Source organism: Epinephelus moara, chromosome 23 (genome assembly GCF_006386435.1).
Source record: "Epinephelus moara isolate mb chromosome 23, YSFRI_EMoa_1.0, whole genome shotgun sequence".
NCBI classification, from domain to species: Eukaryota; Metazoa; Chordata; class Actinopteri; order Perciformes; family Serranidae; genus Epinephelus; species Epinephelus moara.
In genome coordinates, this window is record NC_065528.1 from 18,510,784 (window position 1) to 18,535,658 (window position 24,875).

At 42.5% G+C, this 24,875-nt stretch overlaps 1 protein-coding gene across 2 annotated transcripts in view; it reads right to left on the reverse strand.

Moving 5' to 3' along the window:
• wnt5b (wingless-type MMTV integration site family, member 5b) overlaps positions 1–24,875 on the reverse strand; it is a 137,471-nt gene that overhangs the window by 18,100 nt on the left and 94,496 nt on the right. Inside the window, exons 4-6 of one of the 2 annotated variants that reach the window (XM_050036019.1) lie at positions 7,022–7,185; positions 5,322–5,409; positions 4,917–5,076 (exon numbers count right to left, since the gene is read on the reverse strand). In XM_050036019.1, the coding sequence (XP_049891976.1) occupies positions 4,917–5,076; positions 5,322–5,409; positions 7,022–7,137 (364 nt within the window). In that variant the 5' untranslated portion in view covers positions 7,138–7,185. Of the gene's footprint in view, positions 1–4,916; positions 5,077–5,321; positions 5,410–7,021; positions 7,685–24,875 lie in introns of those variants that run through there. The other variant, XM_050036018.1, reaches the window with a different exon arrangement.

Sequence of the window (24,875 nt, forward strand, 5' to 3'; positions counted from 1 at the left end):
ATGACATACCTTCAATGTGGCTACAAAAAACTGCTGATTTTAAAAAATGTCATATATTTCGCATCTACTCAATTTTTAATACTTTAACATTCCCGTAATTGCACCTTGTTACCAGTGTGTGGTGTTTTTGATCGTACCTGAAGTTTTATTGTTTCATATATTTTACCATAATGTTGTTTTTTCTATTTTTAGGGTGCTTTTTAAAAAACAAAAAAAAAGGCAAAATTAGCCTTGTATTACAATTTTGGTGGTATTTAAAGTTTCTTTTTCCGTCTACCAATGTGCACTTGCCCTTTCAAAATAAAATTTTGCAATTTAAAACACTGCATAGACTTCACTTATCATAAAATAAGCTCTGTAAAATGTATCCAAATATTAGTCCAGCATGCGACCATTGTGAGCTATCACCAGTCTCCCTAGCCAAAGGGTCACAACATATTGGCAAAATATTTTCAGTCGCTATCAGACGTCCTGGGTCGACCTGTGGATCCTGATCCACTGACCGCACTCTTTGGCATTAAAGGTTCTGATCTTGTGTTAACCAGCTCACAACATAATATGATATTATCTGTAACCCTACCAGCACGTAGATTGATACTATTAAACTGGAAGCAAACACGGGCTCCTGCACATTCTGCCCTCGTGAAATTCTAGCAGACCTGGCAACCCTTTATAGACCACTTTAACAAAGATGCACTAAGTCCTTCCCCTAACTAGCCCAGTTTAAATCACACAAAACATAGTCAAACTGACGTCCTTCTAAATCCTCCCTTTGAACGCGAGAGATTGTGCTCTGCTGACCTCGTAACTGAAGCGGTGACGAGAGGCTGGAAAGCTGAGCTGATTGAGGTGGGCTGCAGAGGCTTTGTCGCTAGATCCACCACTAGGCTCCTCAAAGAAATCGGGATTAATGAGCAGTCCCAGAGGAAAGTGGTCAAGGATCCAGCCAGTACAGCTGAGAGGTGCAGTCATTGGCTACGGCTGAAGAGAAAGGATCCTGTCAGGGCCTCTAGGGGACCACGGAGGGGCCAACCTTCTGACACACACCCAGGTGTGGTGACCAGCCTGTGGTGGGCCTGCCTCAACTGAGGGTGTCTTGTGATTAAGGCCCAAACACCTGGCACAAGGCATGCTGAAACTCCAGGGGTTGTAACACCAAGTCCAAACCGGTGAATCCATGACAGCTCCTCCTTCAAAGTATTTTTGATTTGCTGAATATTTCCAATATTTTTGTATCGGAAATTCTGTTTTCACGTTTATACTACTGCCACTGTTTGTTTAACTTTGAAAACCCCAATAAAAAGAGTTGGAAAAATAAAGTAAAAATAATAAATCTTGCCATTTGTATTCATTTATGCTACTTATTCCTATGAATTCCTTATTTATTTAGGCATGTTTGTTACTATCAGCTGTGATTTCATTGTTATTTTAGCATACTCGAGCTACATGCATCTTCTATAGCTGGCCTGTAATCAGTGGTGGAATGTAACTACGTACATTTATTCAACTACTGTGCTTAAGGACAATTTTGAGCAACTTGTAGTTTACTTGAGTATTTCCATTTTTTGCTACATGTCAGAGGAAAATATTGTGCTTTTTACTACAATACATTTATTTGATGAATTAAGCTACTAGTTACTTTGCATTTTAATTTTATTAAGACGAAATATAAATCAACTAACAAATGACGATGTATTAATAGGTTAAGATAAGACAGATAATTCACAACCTACCCAAGCAATTGAAATAAACTCCACACATACAACATCTTTAGGATGGAAAGGATTACTTTTTCTATTGGACTGCAAAGAGTTATTTTATTTTATTTTAAATTGATTTTTTCATTAGAGTATCACAGATTTTTTTGTATAGTTTTATTATGTTCATACCTATATTTACATTACTACATAAAGAGTACTTTTATTTTTGACACTTTAAGTATCTTTTGGTGCTTTTACTTAAGGAGAATATCTGAGTACTCCCTCCATCACTGCCTATAATACTCCAATAATATCCCAACTGGAGCTTTACATGGTTGTTTTTTGCACATTTTACAGCAGTTTTAATACTGAAAGTGCTTTCCTGTGTTATTTACAGCCTTATAGTATCGCTCAGTGATATATTATGGGATGTCTGTAGCCTGGAATCAACACCAGCCAGACAGACAGACAGACAGACAGGTATGCAGAGCTGAGGCGTGTGAGCCTTTCATTCAGGACTTTAGGAGCAGAGTCCCAGTCAGGATGCTCCTACATATTATGCAGCAGGAGGATAAAGAGACACAGAGACAGAGGGACACAGAGGGACAGGGGGACAGAGAGGTTTATGAGGCTCAGGAGCCCAGACTTCAAATAGCAGGTCCGGATGTGCCGGCTCGGTGTCAGCTCATCAGCGCATTTCAAAAGAGGAGCCGCGGGACAATGGACCGCCTCACACCTCCGTATAAAGCTGCACATACAGAGACACTGTCAATAGAGGGACAGGCCGAGAGGGACGGAGACACAGAGACAGCAGCAGCAAACACCTCGGCTCACTGCCCCTGCAGCGGATTTGACACTTACTTGTTGATGAGAGCTTTCCCACATCGCCTGCTGGGAATTAGACGCAGCCGATACTGATCCAGGATCTGCGCTACTGTGGATATGCACCACAACTACTGCATACACGGTTTCACACTGATGTTTTGCTCTTACTTGTCGAGTCTGTGTGCGTTTTGAACGCTGCCTCGCGTGTTGCCGCTTTCACACGACTGGGGGAATTAAACGTTTCAGTGCGCATGCGCAAATGGCAAAGAAACTGGCCTGTTTACTTTACCGGGGAAACTTTCTGCGCTATTTACAGTCCCAATCTGTGGGTGTCTTCACTGTTCTCTGTAATATTTAGGGCACTATCAATGTCTAAAATGCTATGAACATATACAGGCCTAACTATCTAAGTCTACTCCCAGCCAACATTTGCATGTGGGGCCCATGTGGGTAGTAAATGGGCCTAATACAGTTCCCTGATGGGCCCCCTGCCAGCTGCCCACATGACTGGTTTTACCCAGGTAAGCCCAAGATAAGATGCCCATTTTGGCCCCATACCCACTTGGGGACCAAGTAGCTGTAGCATGACCGATGAGGGGCCCACTTGGGTAAACCCACCCATGTGGGCAACTGGCTCAGGGCTATTATGGAACTCATGGACAATCCCATGTCGGGCCTTTTTTCAACTCATTTATGAACAACATGGGGCCCACATCGAATGTTGACTGGGCTGTGCTCCTGTAAACCAGGGATACTCAACTTGCTTTGCCCGGGGGCCACTTTTGCAAAATGACAGTAGTTAATGAACAAACATTATTATTATTATTTATCAGTGTATATGAAACATGAATTGCCTGTTTTAAACTTTTCCACATATGCTGTATATAGGAGTGCTTTTAGGATTTTAGGACATGCAGGGCTTAGGCCAGACCTCTGTCAGGGGGTCTGAGAAATCCTCATTTTCCTCATTTATCGTCCACAGAACGGGGCTGCACGTCGACATATTCAGAACAAAATAAAACAGGCTGCAGTGAGAGTCTCTCTCCATGGGATATTTAAAAATAGCTGGTTTGTGAATTTAGTCCTTGTCAGGCAAGCTCAGGGGTTTAGTGTTGCCGGAGCCCACAGGTATACATTATCTGGTCAAATTAATACATATAAACGCTTTAAGATCCACTCATTACTAAAAGTGTATGTCAGATAAAAACTAAAGTAACTGAATGAAATTTAAGGTGTGTTGATGGATTCACGTCGTCAACTCACACAGAGTAACATTACAAGTTAACGTTCCACCTTAAAAGTCACCAGCAGTCGGCCCAGTGAATGAAGTTNGTTCCATTGGTACCATCCACAACTTTTGCAAAAAAATCTTGAATAATAAAGGGAGAGAAATACTAAATATATCCTTCAATAAAATCATTTTATACTCTGCAACGCTCAGAGAATGTTGGATGTTTAAACCACACATGGAGCCTGAATTTTGTAATGATAGGCTCCTAAGATTTAAAACAATAATGGAACACAATAAAGCTGTAAGCTGTATAAAGAAGTGCTGGAAGGTCTGTTACAAGAGTATTGTATCCAAAATAAAGTCTGTTCACCCTCACCGTAAGTCTATAAATTTGACCACTCAAGCGTCCACACTCTGCTACAGTAGATTCAATCCCAGGCCACTGTTAAACTCATATTCCTGTCTAAACAATAACACACCGCTCTGTGTGTTATTGTTTCAACCTGTTATCTGAGCGACCTCAAATGATCTGCATGACCTGTCCAAACATGCTGCGTTAATAATCATAACTTAAGTCAAACGATCCAAGTAAAACAATAAACAGGTGTGATGCTGCCACCATATAGTAAAGAATTCAGTTTGATAGGTGGATTATTGTCACAATCATGACTGAAAACTCTTGTTCGGTTTTTAGGATGAAACTCTTTGTGTCACCTGCGACTTTTTCTGTCGTTACTTACAATCATTAGCGCAGATTTTGAGGGGATGCAGGTAACACATCCCCCTCAATAATAAGAACATCTGCTAACCCAGTAAAAACTTTAACTTTGACAAAATTAAAGACATTTACACCGCAAATTGGTGCATAAAGATTGTGTTTGATGCTCAAAAGTATCTGGTGGAGGACCCCCAAACCTCCTAATATTGAGATAATGCTCATTATGTATTTCAAAATAGGTCACCGCTGACATTTCTACTGTTCTAACATGTCTATGTGTAACGTCTAGGTGAAGAATTGGAGGCCAAAAACAAATTGAAACACATGATTTGAAGCTGCCATCGCTCTCAGATTGACTGACAGCTCTTTTAAAACAGGAAAAAGACGTAAGACAATAACCTCTCCTTACGCTGCTCCTAATTCCATCAGACAACAAACTCACCGATCTGCATGACCCGTCCGAACACAGACGTGTTGTCCACAGTGCTGCAGTTCCACCTCCTCTGTCTGAACTGGTACTGGCACTCCTTGATGCCCGTCTTGGCTCCATCTCCGATGTAGATCATGTGGTCCTGGTACAGCTGGCACAGCTTCCTCTGGCCCTGCAGACGACGCAGCAGCACAGGAGAGATTAGCAGAGATTAGCGCGTTAATGGTTTGATACTTCAGCGGTCCCTGTGGGGATATTCTGCTTTATTTGGACATTTCCTCTGAGGCAGGGTACGGAGGAGGAAGATGGGCGTTACCCGAGTCACAACATAAAAAACTGAGCTTCTATTCTAACAGAAGTTGAGTTATATTTGAAAAGTGTTAAATATTAAGACGTCTAAAGCAGACAGGAACTTACCTGAGAGAGACCAGACAGCTGACTGCAGAGAGGCTGAGCTCCGATGATGTACATCTCTGGCCGCTGGATCGGGGTCAGAGCTAGTGACCTGAGAGACAGACGCCATATTAAGTCTAAATTTGAACCAATAAACTCTATCAGCTGGGCTCAAAGAGAAGTGGCACAGACAGGGGCTCTGTGATGAACGACTCTCTCTCAGAGAGCAGGTCGGGGCTGCGGAGGACAAAGTTCAGACACAAGTTTATTGGTACAACTGGCCTATAAAGTGCAGATAAATAGACTCTTCTGGTGTTCATCTCTGCAGCCACTCTCCTCCTATTTCCTCTCCTGTCCTTTTCACCCAAACAACTGTGCCCTGATCAAACATTTTGAGTTACTTGTGCCTTTGGAAAGAGGCAATCTGTGCCCACACACATAACATATGACAGTTAGTCTGACTCTTTCATGGCCATCCACAGGCTCACCAATCAAAGGGAAATCAAACTGTGTGTAGAGTGTGTATACGGCACAATTTGGGCAACATGTGTGTTTTCTTTGGATTGCATTTATATGTTTGACTATGAAACTCAAATCCCAATTTGATTTTACATAAACTGACAGAAAGGTGAACTCAACAAGCATCCACTAACATAGGCAGAGATTTTTTTGGTGGAAACAGGGGACACGTCCCGTCCAGTATTGAGAACATGTGCTTTTGTCGCCTCTGATAAAAGCATGCAAGTATCAGAGTCTTTTATTTTGACATAAGACATTTATATCACAAATTAATGCAGAAACGGCACAAACTGGTGCATAAACTCTTACCAGAATGCAGGAAATAAAGTGTTTGATGCTCAAAAGTTTCTGATAGAGGACCCTAAACCTTCCCTTTAACCCTCTGAAACCTGGAGCGACATCACTGCTGCTTGCAGCCACCTTTCGCAAGGATTCAAACCTTTGAACTCTGAGCAAATGAGGGAAAAACTATATTTATTATTGTTATAATTTTTGTTTTTTTTTATTTATTTAATTTTTTTTCTAATTTTCTTGATTTTAATTTTCTCTTATTTATTTATTTATTTACCAATTTCTCGTTAATTTTTTGGGGTAATTTCTTCCTTCGTCACTCACTGCCTTCTTTCCCATGTTTTTAAAAGAAATCAAGCCAATTTGCTCAGGTTTCAAAGGGTTAATATGTGTCTTCCCCAAAGTGGTAACAAAACCTTTTCCTTTGTCCACTAACCTGCACAGCCCTCCACTACATGACCACAAAGCCAGCAGGATTGTCGCATAGCTGTCTTGTAAGTCAAGAACAAGTGTGGCTAATTGACGGGCCTACAGCAGCAGGCCTCCATGCAGTGCCATTTGGGGCTCTGCCAGGGTAAATATTGTGACAGAGCCCTCACATTTGTTCCAGTCACTGTTAGAGCTCTGCAACAGGACTGGGACATCACCCCCAAAACACACACACGGACAAGAGGTTACACAAAGTCTGTAGTTGACATTTTTCCCATTTGTCATCTTAGATACAGGAAAGAAGATATGATGACAGAGTTTTTAAAACATGCTTAAAGGCTGGTGTCAACTTAAAAACCTCTTATTCTGAAACTCTGTTAAAGTTGCTCTCCTCCTGTAGTTGAGGTCATAGTTCATCCACGTTCTATTCGCCACCACACCACTGAACATCTTTCAACAAAATCAGAGCACCACCAGTTACTCACCACCACGAGTTGGCATCCACCACCAGCAGTTGGGAGCTGCAGGCGAGGAAGGCGGCTGCCAGCAGCAGATGTCGCACTGCGCCGCTCCGCTTTCTCCGGACAGGCCTGTTGTCCATGGTCCGCCGCGTCACCGCCACACAGCCGGCGCTCGGGAAAGTGCTCTGCTGTTGAGACATGGGCAGAGAGTCAGGAGGCGTCCTGCTCGGGTCCTGCTGGGTCCTGGACGCAAACGCTGGGTTGAGTCCAACTGGAGCGTATCTTGTCTATTATCTTACAGTCCACTTTGTCTGTCACCCTGTCTTCTCCTTTTCTCCCAACTCTAGTATTTAAAAATATAAATCAAAACTGTGTCGAACTGAAATTACTGCATTATCCCTCAATACATCAGAGGCTGCTTGTTTAAAAAAAAAGATCCAGCTCACTAACGCCAATTCAAACTCGTGCGTAAAATGCTTTGGTATCTGGTTTTACGCGAAGCGCGAGAGCATTCCTCCCTCTCCTGCTGTCTCTAAAAATACACAAACAAAGCTAAATGTGAAAAGTGTACATGTGATCCCGCTGTTGTCTTGAGGAAAGATTAACAAGGAAATTAAAACGCTAATTGAGCAGCAAAGCGACTGTTCCTTTCCCTTCCTGTCCCCTCGCGACCACTCCACATCTCTCTCTCTGTTCTCCCTCTGTGTAGTCTACACTCCTCCTCTTCTCACCCCCACTTCACCTCAGAAACCCCCCTTGCCCTCCTCCTTCTCTTTGCTTGGCCATACATTGCGCACGCATGGGGCCAATGTGCGTGCGCAAAGTTATAACACCAAATGGTCAGTGGATTTAGGTAACTCTGAATGCTGTGCCAAGCCTGGATGCACCTGTGAATGTTTTGGATGAACAAAATGCGCAAAAGCAATTGTCGTTTTTGGTGCAGCTACACGTCTCCAAACAAGGCCTTCATCATCTGACCTGTGATCAGTTAATTGTCCATCCGGGAATCATCCGTTCCTCAAGTTGACAAAAAATAAAAAAGTGACTTTTGTGCAACATCTCTTTATTAAAAATTGGCTCAAATATGGTCAGGACAGTGTTTTAAAGTAGAAACCAGTAGGAAAATAATGAGCGATTTGGGCTGAGCGTTCCGCAAAACCCCAACCGACCTCCCAAAAGTTCACGTGCGTCAAATTCCTTTCATTATCCGAAGTGAATAATTTGTTTGAATAAAAGGTGAGTGCCTCAAAAAACCTCCTAATCCCCCTCCTTCTTTGGTCTGTGAAAATAAAAGGCAACACACCGCGACCCCGCCTCCCACACACAACGCACACATTTACGCACGAACACACACCACAGACGGTCAGGAGTCCTGAAAAGTCCTGGAGTAAAAAAGAAAAGGCGTGTTGAAGCGAGCTCTCCTCGATTCATATCCCCGGCCTGAAGACAAACTGGGCGGCGAACCTGCAGAGGAACAGGCTCTTTGATGTGATTTCTCAGAAGAGTGCGTCCACATCCAGAGGAGGACGCGGAGGGGAGATTAGTCAGGGGGGGCCCCCCAAAAAACCTGGAGTAAATGCTCTCGGAGGTTTTTAAGACATTCACCGGTAAAAATAGGAGGTTATTAGCTTTAGTATGGCGTTTATGAGACTAATAAGAAAGCAACAAGGTCACCAAGTTCACGAACAATCACAGAAATTACGTACAGGCTTGGTAAATCTACAAATACGCACCAGTACATCCAGTTTGCCGGTCGCTGATCCCTATTTTGCGTGCGTAAAAACGCAAATGGAAAGTAAAATTCATCTTTAAATATCCTGCTGCTTCACACTTATCACCATGGACAGTTTCCCACTGACACAAGTCACTCTAAAGGCTTATGAGGGTTTATTTTAACATTGTACCTCAAGACACTTTCTAATCTTCTCATCTGTATGCCCTGTAAGGAGCGATATGTTGGGCTTTCTGTGGGTGTTTCTCGTATTAGAGAGTCGGATGTCACTCGTCTCTGCATGATAATAGACCCGCAACAGTGCTGAGCAGAGAGCGCGCCTTTCATCTCCCGGGGGCCCTAAACTTCCCCAACACACACACTCACACATACAGAGAGCTAGGCTGAAGTGATCTAACTGGCTGCCTTCAATATACATCTGATTGACATTCCGCAGTGGGCGGGTGTCGGTCAAAGTCAGGTTGAGCGGGTGAATAAACAATGAAACAATGAGACAGATTTTGGGTGATTAGAATATGTGACAACATAAAAACAGGTCCGACCGATCAGTCGGTAAATAACCCTCAGGCTGGACTGAATTATTTCCTGTCTGCTCTCTTCTTGTTTTTCCACCTGTCATCTGCAGCCTCTCAGTCAAGATGCGGTGATGCACCTTGTATGCTTCTTTATCATAATGCTAAGGAGGTTACTTTAACAACAGCGCCCTCATGTGGTGAAACACAGCCATGGATTTCTCCCAACAGAAAGTAGGCTACATCAGCACGTGCTTTAAAAAAACAAAACAAAAACAAGGATGCACTTACTGGACATTATTTTAACCAAAGGTATTATCTTTTGACTTATTATCCAGTATTTGTAGAAGATATGTTTCCAGTAAAAAAAAACAACCTTTATTTAACAAGGAGTAAAAGTTACCTTGACATTGAAAATCTCTTTTCAAGAGTGTCCTGGCTGAGATAGGCAGCAGCACAAATAACATAATAAAACAACTTACTGATATAATCAGGTTTCCCTCCTGAGATATGATGTTGAATAATGGCCAGAAAAGTGTTTTTGCAGAACATTATAATGTCACAGTGAAGCTGACTTTTGACCTTTTGGATATAAAATGTCATCGCTTTGTAATTTTATCCTACTAGATGTTTATGTGACATTTTGTCATAATTAGCGTATGAATTATTGAGTTATGGCTAACAACATGTTTGTGAAGTCACAGGGACCTTTCAGTTCATCCTTTACTCCAAGTGGACACACTTTTACCAGATTTGAAGAAATTCCTTCCAGGTGTTCTTGAGATACTGCGTTCACGAGACTTATGAAAAGGATTCCGACATAGAGCAACAGTTTTGTTGGAGAGTAAGATCCTGTTTGCCGCCAAACTCACCAGACTTCATTCCAATAATCAATAAATTTATCATCGTAAAACACACTTCATTCAAAGTCAATAGAAACAAAATGAAACACCCAAAAGTCGTCTTGGTTCGTCTGTCCACTGTTCCAACAATCACCAACTCTGGTTTGGTTGAAATAAACCCTTAAAGGGATAGTGCACCCAAAAATGAAAATTCAGCCATTGTCTACTCACACATATGCTGAGGCCAGCGAAAGCACGTGAACACACATGAAGGCGGAAGCGCGCACACGTGAGCGCGGTGCACAGAGAGGCAGTTAGAGCTACAGGCTACAATGAGGCTAAAAACAGAGTTCAAATTACATTTTTCCAAACAACTTTTTATGTTGGGGCCTCAGGACACTTGGATCACTACGGACGAGCAGTATGGAGATATTTTGTGGTTTTAATTATGTGTTTTTTGGACGTTTGAACCTGGGGCGCCGTAAGCCTCCATTAGGTGGAGTTGTGTTGCTACCCCCTCTCCCCTGGGATCTCCGAAAGTGTTGTGAGGACTCTAAAACTTCACCAGAGCCTCCCTCGGCATATGGGTGAGTAGATAATGGCTGAATTTTCATTTTTGGGTGCACTATCCCTTTAATTCACCCAGTTAGATGAGAAGACATGCTGACTCTATACACACTAAAATTACTGTTTACTTAAATGGAATCTGATGGAACTGGCAATTGCTATTTCAGGGCTGTTTCTGGTTGAACAAAAAGGATCTTACACTCTAACAAAAAGGTCTTTCTCTGTCGGGATCATTTCCATAATGTTGTCAGACACTTAAAATAACAATGTGAACCTGTCAGTGGCAAAAACTAACACTATTAGTGGACGGAAACTGACGATGTGATTGCAACCTGTTGTGCAGCTGCTAGTTGCAGTGCTCTCGCTCAATACTGGACCGGTTTCAAAAATTGTTGTTCCCATTAGTCACTTAGACATAAAAATGACAGAAAATAGGGTCCTGGCTGAAAAATACTCAACTTACCGTTTAAGCAAATGTCGCTGTTACATTTCTCTACTTTAACTTAAGAAATATTTCAAATGAAAGACTTTTACTAAAACTGAATATTTTTAAATAAAAGGTCGGAGTACTTCTTTTACCACTTCCACCAAACAACAATTCAGAGCTATGATTAATATATAGATCTCTCCCACCTAAAAAATATATCTTGTCTCCACCCATCACTCTCCCCCTGGATGGTACACGATCCAAACTCCTAAATAAACTCCAGTACATCTGCTCACCCATTCCCTCTCCCACGATCACATCGCCCCTGTCCTCCAGAACCTCCGCTGGCTTCCTGCCCCACAATGCATCCAATTCAAAGTCCCTCTCCTCACTCACGAAGCCCTCCATAACCAGGCCCCCTCCTACCTCACTGAGCTGCTCCACCGCCACACTCCTCTCCACAGTCTCTGCTCCTCTGATGCCAACCTCCTCACTCCACCTCTCAGGACCAAGCACCGAACCTGGGGCGACAGAGCCTTCTCTACAGCCGCCCCCAACCTCTGGAGCTCACTCCCCAAACACATTTGAGACTGCACCGACCTCTCCTGATTCAAATCACTCATCAAAACTCATCTTTTCAAAACTGCTTTTAATTTGTGACAGATGCTGTGTGTATTCTATTATAGTCTATTTCATGATAATTTTTAATGTAAAGTGTCTTTGAGTACCATGAAAAGTGCTCTATAAATAAAATGTAGCAAAATGTCCAACTCAACATTGGATGTTCGGGAAAAATGACTTTGTATTCTTACGTCTTGTATTATGGCGGTGTATCCCAGTATGTGTGAAATCCCTGGCTCAAGCTGATGCTACCACCCTCTGGTGTTACCTGACCAAAACAGTCTTTACCTTGCATGACAGGTGTTCATAGGAACTAGAGATTTTTCCTCAGAGAGGTTTTCTTTTATTCAAATATATGTTGTTTATGCTGTTGATGTTTTACACTTCCAGATGAGAGCCAGGCTGAGATAAATAGGCTTCTCCTCTTGAGAACTCGACTAATTAAAAACACTGATTGTCTCATCATTTGGGAACTGAAGCGAAACAGGCCAACAGCTTATTCTGGGACATGACCCAGAGATTCAGAGATACTGGACTGAAGCAGCCGCACTGCTCTGAGATAGCTGCTACCTTTACTGTTGACTTGTGATGTGCCCGTTGTAACACAAGGAGGTGCAGTTCAGCCGCAGTACACTCCACACACAGCCAGAGACAGAGGGTAAACTGAGGCAGGGAGGGGGTGAGGGCACGGAGACAAAACTTGGACCAAGTGAGATAAAGAAAGAAAGAAAGAGGTAGGAGGGAGAACACAGAGGGTGAAAGAGAGAGGGAGTGTCCAAGTAATGGATACACACAGAGAGGGAGAGAGAAACAGAAATATAGGGAGCGAGAGAGGACTTCTCCCTGGAGGATATGTGCAATAGCCACGCAACAGGGAGCAATGCCTGAGAAAGTCAGCAGCTCCTCTCTGGATTAACAGCAGACTCACTGTTTTATTGCCTACAGTGCCAGCGGGTGAAGCAGCCAGCTCTCTCCTGCAGGGAAACCGGCTGCGGTTGGCTGATGAGGTCTGAGCTGATCCTCTGGAAGCCGCTCATGCCAAAATGCTAAATATCCATTTCATGAAATGACTGTCACTTGAAAATTGATCACCATCTAGTCATAAAAACAATAAGCATCTTCTGAGCTGGAGTGAAGTCAGGGCAAGTGTTTCCATTTTAGGGTACCTGCTTACAGTCCTCTGCAACTTTTAGGCAGAAATGTTTGTCATGATGCAGTCTCCATGAAACAGTGTTGGAGTGTCAAACTTAGTTTAGTTTCAGGGCCACATACACCTGAGCTGATCTCAAGTGGGCCGGACCAATAAATGTTCATGCTTTTATAAAACAGATGAACAACCTGAGACGTCTTCAGAAAAATAAGTGCAGTTTCAATAATATGTCTCAGTTTTCCAACATTCAGTCTACTTCTCAGTCATAGCAGTAGGGTTCCACTAATATTGTTTTAAGAGGGCCAGACTAGACCCTTTGGCGAGCCAGTTCTCGCCCAAGGGCTGAATGTTTGACACCCTTATATTAGTTTTTTCACTCCAGCAAAAGAGGCAATAGGGCACTTAAAGGACAAGTTCATCCACAAAATGATCATCTGTATATCAGTTACTCACCCTATGTCACACTGAATTCATGAGGAAAACTTTTTTTTCTTGCATGCCTCCAGGGTGAACGAAGAATCCAAAAACTGAGAAAATTCTTGATCAATTGGAGTGAAAGGGGTCCGCATTTAACAACAGCAAAACAGCAAAATTTATCTATAAATGTCATTTTAAAGAGCGTCCTGGCCAAGACAGGCAGCAGCATAAGTTAGAACAAAAAATACAGAATAAAAAATATACAGCTCTGTAACAAGCAATATAAAACACCAAATGATATTACTACAAAGCAAAGCCAACAAGTATGTTAATATATACTAGAGGTGAACTATAAAAATGCAAAAAAAAACCCGGCAACTACACATGATTACAAAGACCAGCTAACATACAACATGACACCCATGCACCATGATGCAAAGAGTCCAAAACATGCAAACACTGGGAAGGTGTTCATGAGACTGTTTGTTTCAAATAGTAAGGTTTCAAATCAGGCTCTGCGTCAACATAGAGCCTACACCGTACCCTATGCTGTAGCCTGATGTGCAGCTCCCCAGAAATGTAACTACATGTCAGCGACGCAGACCTCTTGTCTGTTTCTGTAAGCTGACACCATTTCCCTCAGTGGAAACAAAGCTTTTATTTACTTTAATTTCACAGATAAAAAACAATAAATTGTGAAGACAATAAAGCCTCAACAAAAATATTATTTTAAGTCCTGTGTGTGATTTATCCTGGCTTCATATGAGGAGAGGAAAAGCCCGCTAGCAGCTAGGCTAATTTTTAAAATGCCATAGGCTTGTGCTAATAACGTTAGCATCTTATATTTGTTTAGAAAACACGTTTAGTTATGTCGGTGAACCTTGTGAGTTGTAATGGAGCTAAATTTTGTAATGTTAACTTTGTTAAATGTTGCTGTTGTCCCTGGCTTCATATGAGTAGAGGAAAAGTCTGCTAGCCGCTAGCCTAATTTATACAATGTAAAATGCCATAGGCTTGTGCTAATAACGTTAGCATGTTGTATTTGTGGGGAAAATGTGTCCAGATAAGCACAAGTGTTTGTCTGTGAAAGCTGCGAGTTATAGTGAAGCTGATTTGTGATACTTGTGTTTGAAATTGTCTCTATTAAGCCATGTTTAATGTGTGTTTAATGTGTGCTTTGAATCAACTTAACTTCACAGCACTTCACAGAAACCCGCTGCCAAGTTGTGTTTTGGAGGTGTAACTGCAGAGTGACACAGACACACCACCGCACAAGTATAAATGCTCCCAACAGCGTAGGCTACAGCGTAGCCTCTGCATAGAGCTGATGCACAAGTATAATCCCACTTCAGAGTGAACTCCTTCAGTTAGGCACAGCTGCAAAACAGTGACCCTGAAACCTGCAGGGATTCGTGGTTTTGCTCAATGACACTTTAGCTGCGCAGATGTTTCTATAAAGAGGGGCTTCGACCACCAGTCCACCAACTGAGGGACGGCAAAATCATTCTTGAAATGTATTGTTTGGTCTCTCATCTCACCCACTGCGCCACACTCCTCCTGTTTTTCCTTTGAAAATGTACAGAAAAACAAGGGACACGGGGAAACATGCCAACTCTGTGCAGACACACGGACACATTTGTCAGAACCAAAGAACTCAAAACTAGAAAACCCTGTGGGATGATGAAACTACCTGCTCCACTTACTATATATGAGGCTTCGCTCTCCGTCTGTCTCTCAGTTGCTCTCGTGTTTTCCTTCCTTTGTCTCTCTTTCCTTCATGTCTGTTCTTTTTCCAAACACACACATGCAATCACACACACGTGTGCAACAACAAACTGCCAAATGCAGCTGACTGCAGAGAGATCGTCCTCACACACACACACACACACACATACACACACACACCCCTCTAGGGGAAATGCAGTGGGACTTGGAAGCAGCTGAGAGGGACTTTGAGGAGGCCTTGGGCTTTCTATCTGTCTCTTTGTTTCTTTCACTTTACATGTGCAGTTGCATGTACGACGTCCTATGGAAACCCATCCTCTTTCTGTTTTTCACCCTTTCCTCCCTCCCTTCTCTCCTCCCTCCTTTCCTCCCACATCCTCCTGTTGCCCTTTCTCTCCTCCCTCCGTCACGCTCGCTCTCCCCCGACTCTGTCCATCTCCTCCCTTCTTCCCTCCATCCATCCTTCTGTCAGCTGGCAGAAGATGAGTCATGCCTCTAGCTGGGAGGCTAAAACTCTCTCTCCCTCTAAATATATCTTCTCTATACTTCTCCTCCCCGGTCTTTCTATGGCTCTTTCTCCCTCCTTCTCTCTGCTCCGTATCACCATCTGTTTCTCAACGTCTCTCTCTGCTTTGTTCTGCCGCTCTACTACCAAGCTCTTTCGTCCTTGCTCTGTCTGTTTCTCCCGTGCTTTTCTGTCTGAAAGTCAGATTCGTCAGCCGTTTATGTTTCTATCCATCCTTCTTTCATTCTCTCTCTCAACAGTGCACCCAGGCACCTATAAAAAGCTGTTCTCACGCTCCCTCGTCTCTTAACTGTGATGATGTGAACACACATACTCTTCGGTTTACTCTCTCCATTTATTGAACGTACAGTCACTTGTAATATGTCTCTATAGTGACTATATATTTGTGCTCTTGCTTGTTATGTGTCGATATTTGCATCTTGCATCTATTCTCTGCACAGAAAATAAGCGTATCAAGAGGTACAGATAACCTGACAATCCTTGTGTACGTCACACTACTTGATCCTGATAAAAAGCATCAGATCTATAATATATACACCCCAATTTAGTCCAATTTTAAGTCTAATTCAGGTTATTTTCATGATGTAATTTAAAATTAAAATGCCAAAACTGCATGCGAGGTTAATGCAGTTTCACTGTAACACAGAATACTTCATATCTAATGCAAAAATTGAGCATAGCTTTAGTTCAGGCAGGACGCGATGTCAAGCTCAGCTCACATCCCAGCTACATCAGCTGATCTCAAACAGCCCAATCGCCTGATGGAGCAGCTGATTGATGGAAGGGAGTCAGCTGATAGATCACATGATTCCTTTCTATGCAACCAATTGGTGAATCTCATTCAGGGCGTCCTATTTAAACTGCTCTGGCCTGCCTTCTGTTGCTGCTTCCTCTGCAAGCCACTTTGCAACCCACCTCCACCCCAGCTCCTCCTTTTCATGCTGTGTCTGACTTATCAATGTCATTTCTGTTTGTCACTGCTGACTGCTCTGTTCTGTTCATGGGGGGTCTTTGCTGCTGCTCTCCCTGCCTTAGGCTTTCCATGTAGGCGAATGGAAGGGCAGAGAGGTTTGCTGTCTCTGCCTTAAGCTTTCCATGTAAGCACATGGAAGGGCAGGGAGGTTTGCTGTTTCTGCCTTAGGCTTTCCATGTAGGCGCATGGAAGGGCAGAAAGGTTTGCTGTCTCTGCCTTAGGCTTTCCATGTAGGCACATGGAAGGGCAGGGAGGTTTGCCATTTTTTATACATTTTAACAAGGGTGCTCTCAGCGCTGTTTTATCAGCATTAAGCTAGCAATGCGGTTACACAGAGACGCAGTTACGCGGGTTTTTAGGGTGTGTACATAACTTGACTCACAAACTTGGGAGGTGGGGATACACAATAAGAGGTAACGGTCCTCATGGGGACTAAGATCAAATGTGCAGATTCTCAGTACTGCTGAGAAGGACAACAACAAACTTCTGGTGAGTTTCAGTATGTTTACTTCCTGTTTTACTGCTGTAGTCTCAGAAGTAACACAAGTAGAGCATGTCATTAAGTCAGTAAATTAACTCAGTAACATTCGTCACGCAACAGTATTTATCTTGAGTTTGCCAACACTGGCTAACATTAGCCACGATAAGCTACTGGTCATAGACTGATAAATCAGTCCACACTAGCCATGTTTGGCACCTCAGTGGAAATGAAGCGACCGAGAGAGCTCTGGCTGCCCTCGTTTGGCACTGGAGTGGAACCGAGGGAGAGGCCAAGTCCCCGATCAGGAAGTCCAGGGAGAAGCCACTGAGGCTGGGCCAGATCCCCCAATTTCCCCCTGGTGCCCCGGAGCTCCGCTGGTCAAACTACACTGGTCTCCTGATCCCTTCCCTGGAGAGATTAACACACACACAAACAGACACTCACTCACACACTCAAACATGTATAAACACATTTGACAGCAAACACACAAACACTCTGAAAGACTGAATGACACAGAAACACACATACCAACACACACACACATTTTTGTGCTCTGCCTCACTCACCATTGTACACATACTCTGACACACACACACACACACACACACACACACACACACACACACACACACACACACACACACACACACACTTCCAGTAAGCAATTAATGTCAAAATCAATTTCTCGGCCCTTTTGGTAAATAAAACTTTTTCCTGATAGGGAGCGGCTAACTAACACATACACTACATTGTAAACACACACTCATACTCACCTAGTAAAGAGATATAAGTGAGGAATCTGCACATACACACTTACACTAAGACATGGACACACATACTTGCAATGTGAATCAGAGCAACTTTCATCAGGGGATGAGGCTGCGCTGGTCTGGCCTGATTTACAGCTCGTCTCTGACTTGATTCATTTGGTCTATAAATCCCCAGGAAGCCTTGCACTGTGTCAGGTCACGCACACACACACTGGTCCAAACAAACGTGTAAAACCATGGAGATCCATCCATCTGTCTTTCCAGTGTTCTCGTTATTTCCCAACTTTTGGCGATTGCGCTAAATTTGATTTTTAACCATTGCTTGTGTTAACACTTAACTAGTCGCCCCCTTATTTTTGAACCTCTCATTTTTCATTCCACCCTCCTCCCTTCTTTGTCCCTCTGTGTCATAAACTCACTGCGGTCATGTTTAATACAAACTCAATGTATTTCCTTAAAGGGTAACTTCTGTGTTTTTCAATCGGACCCTATTTTCCCATGTTCTTGTGTCTAAGTGACTAATGGGAACAACATTTTTTTTAATTGGTCCAGTATTGTGGAGACTACTGAAGGCAGCAGCAGTGAAACAGGCTGCAATGTAACTATAACCAGTGTATAATTGTCATAGGTTTTACCAAATCCATCTTTTGTATTTGTTCATATTTTGTAATTGTTTCTTATGTGTTCATACTTGTTTCTGTATTGATTTTCGGGAGCTTTTTATCTTGGTAAATTTTTGTTGTGTGTCCTCCAACATGTCGGTGATGTAATTTCCTGTAGATTTCACAGTTCACTATGCCACGGCCTGACGTGCTTCTCACTCGTTTTCTGGACCCCCTGAGGAGAGGTGTGTTTGTGGGAAGCTGGTCATGAGAAGTTGCTGGACTGATTTGAATGTGTTTTGCACAGAGAATAAATCCCCCTGGTGAGCAAGGCAGAAGTTGTCCTCACCTCCTTCCTCATCATCCACAATGACAATGCAGAGCTTTCAGCAAATCGATTATTATTATTATTGTTTCAAGAGTCTGATAGCATCATGGAGAGGTTCTCTACAGAGATAAGACCTTTTTGTTAAAGAGTAAGACGGTTTTTGTTTAACCAAAAAACAGCCCGAAATCGCCAACTCCAACTCCACCAGACTCCATTTAGATAAACAGTAATTTTATCGTGTATAGAGTCAGCATATTTTCACATTTAATTAGGTGATTTAAGGGTTTGTTTCAACTGAACCAGAGTTGGTGATTGTTGGAACAGTGGAAAGACAAACCAAGATGTTTTTTGTGAGCTCATTTTGTTTCTGTCGACTTTGAATGAAGTGTGTTTTATGATGCTAAAGTTACTGTTTATTTAAATGGAGTCTAGTGGGTTTGGCTGCAGCGATTTTGGGGCTGTTTCTGTTTGAACAAAAAGGATCTTACGCTTTAACAAAAAGGTCTCTCTCAGTAAGGATCCTTTCCATAATGTTGCCACTTAAAATAACAATCTGAGCCTATCAGTGGCAAAAACAAGCACTTTTAGTGGACGAAAGTTGACAGTGTACAAATGCCCTGAGTGGTTACATCATAGCCTGTTTCACTGCTGCCGGCTACAGCCCTCCCGCTCAGTTCTGGACCAGTTTTGGAAACCGTTGTTCCCATCCGTCGCTTAGACACAAAAAAATTTGAAAATAGGGGCAAGTTTGAAAAATACCGAAGTTACCCTTTAAGGATGATTTACTCAAAGGTTGGTTATATTTATATTTTTCATGTCTTATTCCCTCTATCTGTCCACCTCTTTTGATGTACATCTAAATCACACATGCAAAAACGCACAAGCACTAAGTGTGACTGTGTTTGTCACTACAACATAACTGGGAAAACAATTTAATACTATATAAATGTAGTTCATAGGAGACAGGACAGTCAGATGTAAATCTTTAGGTTTAGATAATATACTTGTGGCTAGAAATGTTGATATTTTTTTTTTCAGAGGTGGTCTTGGTATTTCAATGGCCTTGAGTGGCTGCAGGAAGCACCTGAAAATTCCGAGACCATAATTACTGACAGATATGACATCAATAAGATGCACAGGACCTAAATTTGGACTTAAATGTCTTTGGTTATTAAAAAATTTGTCTGAGGACTGCAGCTGGTGAGCAACATTTCTGACAGCACACCCAGTCACTGATGAGTCATCCTCGCCTCTCGATGGTTTGCTCACTTCCTGCTGTTTGTTTGCATTTCAGTCAGTACGGTCAATATTTCATTGGTTTTTCTGGGAAAATGTCTTAGTCCAAAAGGTGTTTTGACGTCGAAGTGTCTTGGTCATGTGCACTGGTCTCACAAAGTTGCGTCTTATGCTCTCATCCAAATATAGTTTGTTTTCCAGTCCACCACATGCTTGTATGATTTAGCCTTGAAGGTAGAAGATGAAGATTGAAGATACAGAAGTTTTAAACAAGCAACCTCTGTTTGATATTGGCAAAAAATCTGGATAAGCTTCAACAGCCAGTATGAGACATGCTTGAAAGACTTCTGTGTGATAGATTAGGTGGAGAAATGCTATTAAAAATGTTTCCCAAGATAAAACAAATCTGTTGTATCTTCCCAAAGGTTGTAATGTCTGCAACATTCAATGCTTTAGAAGACTTTCCTAATCTGTTTGATATGGCATATTTACATGGTGCTCTCACATGTTTCTGGCTGGCACTTTTAATACCAAGCTAATGTCAACTCTCAACAGGTACCATTATTCTACATCTGTATTATACAAGGTAGTATTCTTCATTACAGGTAAGCAACATCAATATCACGCACAGGTCAGTATCAGTAAGTATTTCCAGTAACTGAAAAGGTACCAATAACCAGGATACCACAATAACTACAGTATACGGACAAAAAAGAGTTGTAGAAGTTATGTTCCAGTCTACACTGCAGCTAGCTAAGGGGTAAATTAACCCCTTAAAAAAGCTTTAAAAGTCCAGTGCGTAAGATTAAGGGGATTTAGTGGCATCTAGTGGTTAGGATTGCAAATTGCACCCAGCTGAAACTTCTCCTCGTTAGAATTCCTCCTCGGTTCGTTGTTGAGGAGATTTTTACCCGGAGCTGAGATCTCTTCCTCTTCTAAACAAACAGACCAGTTGATTAAAACTGGTAAAAACTGAATAAAACCGTTTCACATCACAAATCAGTGTTTCTCCTACACTATTCTGTACATTGCAGACGGTCCACTACCTATTTTCTCCGATAACTAAGTGTGGTCCCCGTTTTACTGATACAGATGTTCAGGAGGTTTTTACCTAACTATGCTAACTATGGTGGCCAATACCATGATGCAGAAACATGAATGGCCCTATCTAGAGCCAGTGTTGGGTTTGTCCGTTCTGGGCTACTGTAGAAACATGGAGGTGCAACATGGCAATCTCTGCAGACGAGGACCCGCTCCCTATGTAGATACTAACGGCTCATTCTAAGGGAACGAGGTGATGAAACACTAAAGAAAACATGCCTATTATCCTCCATTGCTGCCAGTTTATCCCCCCTACACCCTACACACTGGGCCTTTAAGGTACTCCACACATATATTCTCTATTCTCAAGCAATATGATGTTTATACTGAGTGAATTATTCAAAGTCAATTCTACTTTTAAAGGCTTCACTGCTCCATTAGAATACAGATATTCTAGATGTCTTGTTGAGTATTACACATTTCTACACATTTTACGTAAACATACCAACAAAACATTCTCACATAGGTTTGAAGGGATCTAGTGGTTTAAAGTGACAGTAGGTCTACCGCATTAGAAGAGACTGTGTTCTTTGTGAATTTCTGTACCTTTCCCAAATTTTTTACTGATAATAATAACTTTATTTGTATGGCACAATTCATTAAGCAAGTGCAACTCAAAGTGCTTTATGTCATAAAATGAGAAAATACAGATAAAAGACAGGATAAGATTCAAACAATCTCACACTCACACATAAAAAATACGAATTAGGTTTGATATTAGTTAATTAAATAAAAGCAACATTAATGCATCAAATGCACTGCCCTGAATGAATCATAACCATATGGCAAAGGTGACACCTAAATAACTGCCTGGTCTCACTCCCAAGCATCAATATACTACAGTATTTGGCCCCTGGCGTCATTGTAGTGACACTAAAGATACTGTTAAGCATCTGTATGAGCCGCATTGGGCTGTCCTCTAACTCCAATCTAAACTCAAACGCATCCTTATAAGATGTTCAGAGCAACAGACATATTTTAAAGAGTGTGAAAATCTGCTACAGGTGGATGGGTCCAACAAACACCGGACGTTGACCCAGGAAAATGGTGCTCAAGGCCAACAAACATGGCGTTTCTGCCACTCAAAACTGGGCGCTTTTTGCATCTTTCCCTAACCACAGCCAAGTAGTTGCCTAAACCTAACTGCCAACCCCTTCTTAGTCAAGATACAATGCAAAAAGCTGCCGCCAGTGTCATTTCAATAAAGCCAGGGCTACTGCCCAGGTACACATGAGACCACGTTGCAAATAACAGCGTGAAAACTTATTGAATAGATGCTGGTTCAATCCTCTGGATTATGCTTTGTCTTCAGGGAGGAGTCAAACATTCTCTCCTTCAAACTTGACTGTGCTTGCTCTCACACTTGCCTTGAACTTGATTTAAGGGATCCTGCCGACAATGCCTGTAATGGCACGTGTATGTCCACATCAAAAACCTGCCTCGTGCCGTTTCGAAGATGGAAAATGAGCTGTTTTCCACCTTCATGGTTCCCCGCACAAACACAGACAAACAGAGAGTAAAAACCAGCCAGATAAACACACACACACACACACACACAATACAATATGCAGCCTATTCATGCCAACAGATGACAGAGCGCATTGAGAAAATGCCAAAATGCTGACTACTGAGGGAGAGAGAGCACAAGGCTGAAAAATCTCCTATGTCAGACTGCAGAGCTGGCAGAAAAGAAAAGCATTGTTGAGGACACACACACACACACACACACACCTAGGCAGCCTCTGTGGTGCAAAAACTGGAGCAGGGCGGCCGTGCATAACACACACACATATGTACCCACACACATACAGCCTGTGAGGCGTTGTGGCGAGACGGGAGCACAGACGAGCTGTCAGAGAGAGGAGAGAGAAAGTGGAAGAAGAGGAAGAAAGAGAAACAGAGGAAGAGAAAGATGGAGAGGGATAAAACAGAGAGAGAGGCATGAACAGAGAGAAGGAGGCCTGCATCTCCTGGCAGTGACCTCCTGTTGTCTCCCTCAGAGCACATCTGCTCTCCTCCTTCTCTTGTTTCATCTGTGTTCTTCTTCTCAGCCACTTATCTTTGTCTCTCGTGCCTCTCACCTGCCTCATCTCTTTTTTTAATGCCGACTGACACCCTACCGTTCATTGTCGGTGTCGTCCTGTTTATAGTCATTCTTGGTGAAAATTGCAGAAGTCATATGGGGATGAAAAAATGTGAGTGAGAAGGAGGCTGACGCTGTTCACTGAAACAAAAGGAGACGTGTCAAAAACACCTTGTTTGCTAATTAAGGATGCTAAATTAGAACAAAGAGTCAGATGGAGAGACATGGGCGAGAAGGACTGTAAATTCTGAAGAGAGCTAGATGAGATGAAGGAGAGAGATCTTCCTCACTTGAGACCAACAAGCTTGCTCTGTCGGACAAGCTTGACAGCCACCTCAAGAAGCCATCAGCAAGAACTACATACTGTACAATCAAATGATGTATTCACTATGTTAACGTTTATGAACGAGGCAAAACAACACGAACTGAGGCAAAGTCATTTGAGTCTTTACAAGAAGGAGAAGCCAAACATTAGCTGTTCAAGGTGGGAATATTATGCCATGATAGTGCCTTGCCGTTCTGTATAAAAGGTATGATCTCAGAATGGGGGACAGAATTGTCTTGCCAGGAGCAGAGGTGGTAACAGCACCGAAATAAGGTCTGTATCAAGGGGACAGCTGGCAGGACGGGATCATGGGCAGCATGGGTGGGACGTTTGATGATGTGTTATGTGTTACCCACTTTAAAAAGTAGTTTGTAGCAGTTAGCGGCTAACTCAAAGAGGAAAATTTCTACAAATTGGAAAATAATGAGGTCCAAAAGCTCCTTTCCCTCCAACCAAAGGACGAGATCAGCCTGCCATGCACCTCCCAAGAAATGTAACTACGCGTCATGGTGATGCAGACCTCCTGTCTATTTCTGTAAGCTGAAACCATTTCCCTCAGTGGAAACAAAGCTTTTATTTACTTTAATTTCACAGATAAGAAACAATAAATTGTGAAGACAATAAATCCTCCACAAAATAGCATTTTAAGTCTTGTCTGTGATTTATCCTGGCTTCATATGAGAAGAGAAAATCTCCACTAGTCACTGGGCTAATTTATACAATGTGAAGTACCATAGGCTTGTGCTAATAACGTTAGCATCTTATATTTGTTTGGAAACCGTGTGATAGTCTCTTCTAGTTTGGACCCTCCAGCTCTCTGTTCCCTTCAAAGGTCAGCGCTGTCATAACTGTTCACAGTTTGTCAGCATCATAAATGTATGTTTGCTGAAGTTAAACACAATACAACAGCTCAGAATGGATATATTTTGCCCTGGTGAGAAGATTCACTGATACTGACTCTATTGAGGTAAACTGACTTCAGCATGCAATTTTGCTGTTTAAACTCTGGTGTGGCTTTCAGAAAGAGAGTGCACTGCACTGATTCATACACATGCTTCATACCTCACTCTTCATCTGTCCTATAAAAAAACACACCCTCTTAATTTGGCGGTCTATTTAAGCTGAAGAAATGCTGCTGCCCTCCACCAGTATTGCCGCCTGCTATTTCGGACCCACCTAAAACCCAGCACCCAACTGCAGGCTCCAGCTATGGCGGGGGGGGGGGTACACTCACTGGCCACTTTATTAGGTACACCTTGCTAGTACCAGGTTGGACCCCTTTTGCCTTCAGAGCTGCCTTAATTCTTGGTGGCATAGATTCAACAAGGTGCTGGAAACATTCCTCAGAGATTTTGGTCCATATTGACATGATGACATCACACAGTTGCTGCAGATTTGTCAGCTGCACATCCATGATGAGAATCTCCCGTTCCACCACATCCCAAAGGTGCTCTATTGGA